Genomic DNA, 3,491 nt, shown 5'->3' on the forward strand with positions numbered 1-3,491 from the left:
TATTATTATTATTATTATTATTATTATTATTATTATGTCAGAATAAGTACACTCTTGAATGGGTATCCCGGCGTTTACTAGTTACTCCCATTATAATAATTGATTCAACTCCTACCAAATCCACAGCTTTCAGTCTTTTACTAATATTAATTTACTCTTGAGTCTGGACCTCTGGTCATTACTAAATACATCTAATTAATTCTTACAGTAAAGGGTAAACTGGGCAAAACAATGGGAGAAAAAATCCCAAAAAAATACTACTCGTACGTATTTTAAAAATAAAAAAAACAAATGAATAAATATGTAAAAAAGAAAAAAAAAAAAAAAAAGACAGAAGAAAGTGGAGTTTCAATTTTTAATGCAGTATTTTTTGTAGATGACGTAAACCCACCAATACCACCCACTAATTAATCTAATCTTCTTGGAGAAGTTGCCTTGGACTTTCTATTTAGTTGACCCGTTGACAAAACGTTAACATAATATCATATGCAATTTCAAGATCTTCATTATCATTATCATTATCATCATCATCATAAATAACTTATATTATCACTGTCTTCTTTGTTTTGGACGGTTTAGATCCGATCAACAACCATGGGCCCCACCAATTTTGTCCAAAATCATAGCAAATATTCACCGTTGATCTTGTAGGCCCATATGAGCCTTATCTCTTTCTTTTTATCTCTCTTGTTTTGTTTGTGCATTGGTTAAGACGACTCTAATACAAGCGCGGCCGCAACGGTGGCGTCGGTGACAGACTGTGGGTGGCTGTGATCGCCTTCGTATGTCACGATCAACATTGACGCATCATCCAACGCGCGCTCCACATGTTTACGCGCTGGACAACCTCGCACGCTACTACATTTGTAATAACCTCTGATTTCCAAAAAGAGAAGAAATTTTAATTGAATTGAAACTCCATCTTCTATCATAAATGAACAAGAATTTAATTACGAAACTAACCTTGGGTGAGGTGATCCTTTGATTGGTTTCTGACCGTATTTTCTCCATGAATAGTCATCTGGTGGAATATCAGCCATTTTTACACTGATTGCTGGCACTCTAACCACCCTCTTCATTCTTGACTTCCTGATTAAAGTCAACCCCAATCAGCAAATTTTACATTTTTATCTGCATTTTTTTTTTCCCCAGATTTTAAAATTTTGACTTCACTTTCCTTTTATGGCATATAACACAAGAACTAAAAAATATTTATTTGAACATATATAATACGGAGTAGTAGACAGAGTAATTAGATAACACAATAAAATATGCCCAGATTATTATTCACTTAATTTTATTAATTAAAAGATAAGAAATCATCTAGAAATAAAATCTATCAAACAACCTACTGATTTAATAAGAAATTACAGTAAAAATTGATAGATTTAACAAAAACTAAAGTCAAACAAATTAACGGAGCATTTTTTTTAAAAGAAATAAAAAAATTAAAAAAAAAAATTGAAAGATCTAACAAACAAAAAAAAAGAAGTCAAAACAATTTAAGGGATCATTATTTATTTTCGAACGAATGCATAAGAAAGATGATTAAATTATTGCAACAAAATAAAATTGATAAACTACCTTCGTTTGGGGCAATGGCAACGGCCAGAAGATCCGCCACATTTGGAATCATCCATGGAATTACACTTCCGCTTCAAAGAGGATGAAGAAATAGAGGGTTTACCGACGGATGAAACCTGAGATAAATTGGTAATCTGAAACCCAGAAGACATCGACGGCTGTACACTGTCGGTATCACCAGTTAACGACGAAATGTACGAATTAGTCGCTGAAATTGGAGGCGAGGATGAGAAGTTTATGGTAGTAGATGAATCTTTGCGCTCTATCGGTTTTGGTAGACCAAGGGATTGGGGTTGACTATGATGAGGGTGGTTATTATGTGGAAGAGGTGGTAATCTTTGGATCTGCGATGACGAATATACCCTTCTAAAAGCAGAGCCGTGCGACGGCTTCAGCTGCTGCTGCGACGGCGGAGGCGGCGGTGGTGGTGGCTGTGCTTGTTGTGCGGTTTGGAGGTGAAGAGGGCCGCGACGAAAGCGGGCATGGCCGGTGCGAGAGCGGTCGAGGAGGGAGATAACTTTCTTGAACTTATTAACAGCAAGATCAGCAACAACCTTGTAATCAGAATCATCTAGATTTTGCTTCTGATCCGATGTGGTGGAATCGTCTTCACTTTGCTGTTCGTGTTCAAGATGGCGGTGGTGATTTTGCGAGAGTAATTTGATGAGCTTCTCAACGCTCTGAAGACCCGCGGCTGCTGCTTCTCGGACCGCATTTTCTTCCATTCTAGCAGCAAAGTTATCGCTACTACTTTTGTAAGCTCCTATCATCATCTTCACAACCCAGTTGAAGAATTGGAGAAAGGAAAAAAAATAATAATAATATTAGAAGAAGAAGAGGAGAGGGTCAAAATGTTTAGATGATCGGGTGAAGGATGGCATCGGATGACTCAACTGATATTGTCGTTTCAATTCATTTGATAGTCAAACAAATCAACAAATAGTTATTCAACACGTGTCAAAGGAGTTTGTTCAGATTCTCAAAGAGTCTTACGTATAAAGAAATGTCCGGTACATTTGACCACGCATTTCTCCTAATATTTTTTATTAATATAATTTTATATTTTCTTTGTTAGTGGGACCCATGTAATGAAAGAAAAAAACGAAAATCTAGGGAAGACCGTGGAAAAATAAAATTAAAAGATGGAGTGTATGATTAAAGAAAATGTGAGAGAGAGTCAAAAGGTGAAAAGAGAGCCGTTGGATTAAAGGGTCGGTAAAATCGGAGGGATAGTTGGGGACAGAGAGGTAAGGGTTGACCTCTTAACAGCTTTTAATGTGAGAATAGTCCAAATTATAATTGAGGATGGTGGTGTTGGGGCCCACTTCTGTTTTTGCCTATTTTTTAAACTGGTAAACGGAAGCTCAGGTTGAGCTTTTATTTCTTATCAATATCAATGCTTTAATTGTTTTTTTTCAACTCTGCCTGAATTGGCTGAACTAGGATTTCAAACCTTGCTGTTGTCGAAATGCAATGACTTTTTGAGCAATCTACGTATAGTTTAATTCATTTCTTTTAGAGGCAAATTATGAAAAATAATTTCAATTTAAAATTGGTATTGACTTTAAAAAGATAATCAATCACAAATTTGATCTACTAACAATTTGTCAACAATCGGATTATATAGTATAGACTATAATCTGATTTCAAAGAGAATAAAAAAGTATAGACAACAGTGTTGAAATTTTTATGCTAGAGGCAGATCTTATGTTTAGGATAAAAATACCCATCATATGAATCAATTCTATGGTGACACGTGGTCCAATGATGACACGTGGCAGCATAGTGCATCTGAATAAGAGAGAAGACCTCTATACATCAAAAGGCTCAATTCCCGAGAAGAGCGCCAAAACGAGTTAAACGACGCCCCCTTAGGACGTGTGTCCTTGCCCAATTGCGTTGTCAAT

The 3,491-nt window shown here is 36.0% G+C and overlaps 1 protein-coding gene across 1 annotated transcript; it reads right to left on the minus strand.

The window, feature by feature from the left end:
• Positions 1-244: 244 nt before the first annotated feature.
• Positions 245-2,541, minus strand: LOC145614103 (putative WRKY transcription factor 7). The gene is made up of 3 exons (XM_081669101.1): positions 1,585-2,541; positions 964-1,089; positions 245-876 (listed from the first exon to the last, which is right to left on the minus strand). The coding sequence occupies exons 1-3, from the start codon at positions 2,355-2,357 to the stop codon at positions 708-710; spliced, it is 1,068 nt and encodes a 355-aa protein (XP_081525227.1). The 5' UTR covers positions 2,358-2,541; the 3' UTR covers positions 245-707.
• Between the last annotated feature and the right edge of the window lie 950 nt (positions 2,542-3,491).

This window comes from Chenopodium album, chromosome 25 (assembly GCF_948465745.1).
Source record: "Chenopodium album chromosome 25, dcCheAlbu1.1, whole genome shotgun sequence".
NCBI lineage: Eukaryota > Viridiplantae > Streptophyta > Magnoliopsida > Caryophyllales > Amaranthaceae > Chenopodium > Chenopodium album.

Coding starts and splice junctions, on each gene's coding strand:
- LOC145614103 (XM_081669101.1), bottom strand. CDS start 2,357: ATGATGATAGGAGCTTACAAAAGTAGTAGCGATAACTTTGCTGCTAGA. Junction 1,090..1,584: donor TGCCATTGCCCCAAACGAAG/GTAGTTTATCAA, acceptor GACTTTAATCAG/GAAGTCAAGAATGAAGAGGG. Junction 877..963: donor AAAGGATCACCTCACCCAAG/GTTAGTTTCGTA, acceptor TTTGGAAATCAG/AGGTTATTACAAATGTAGTA.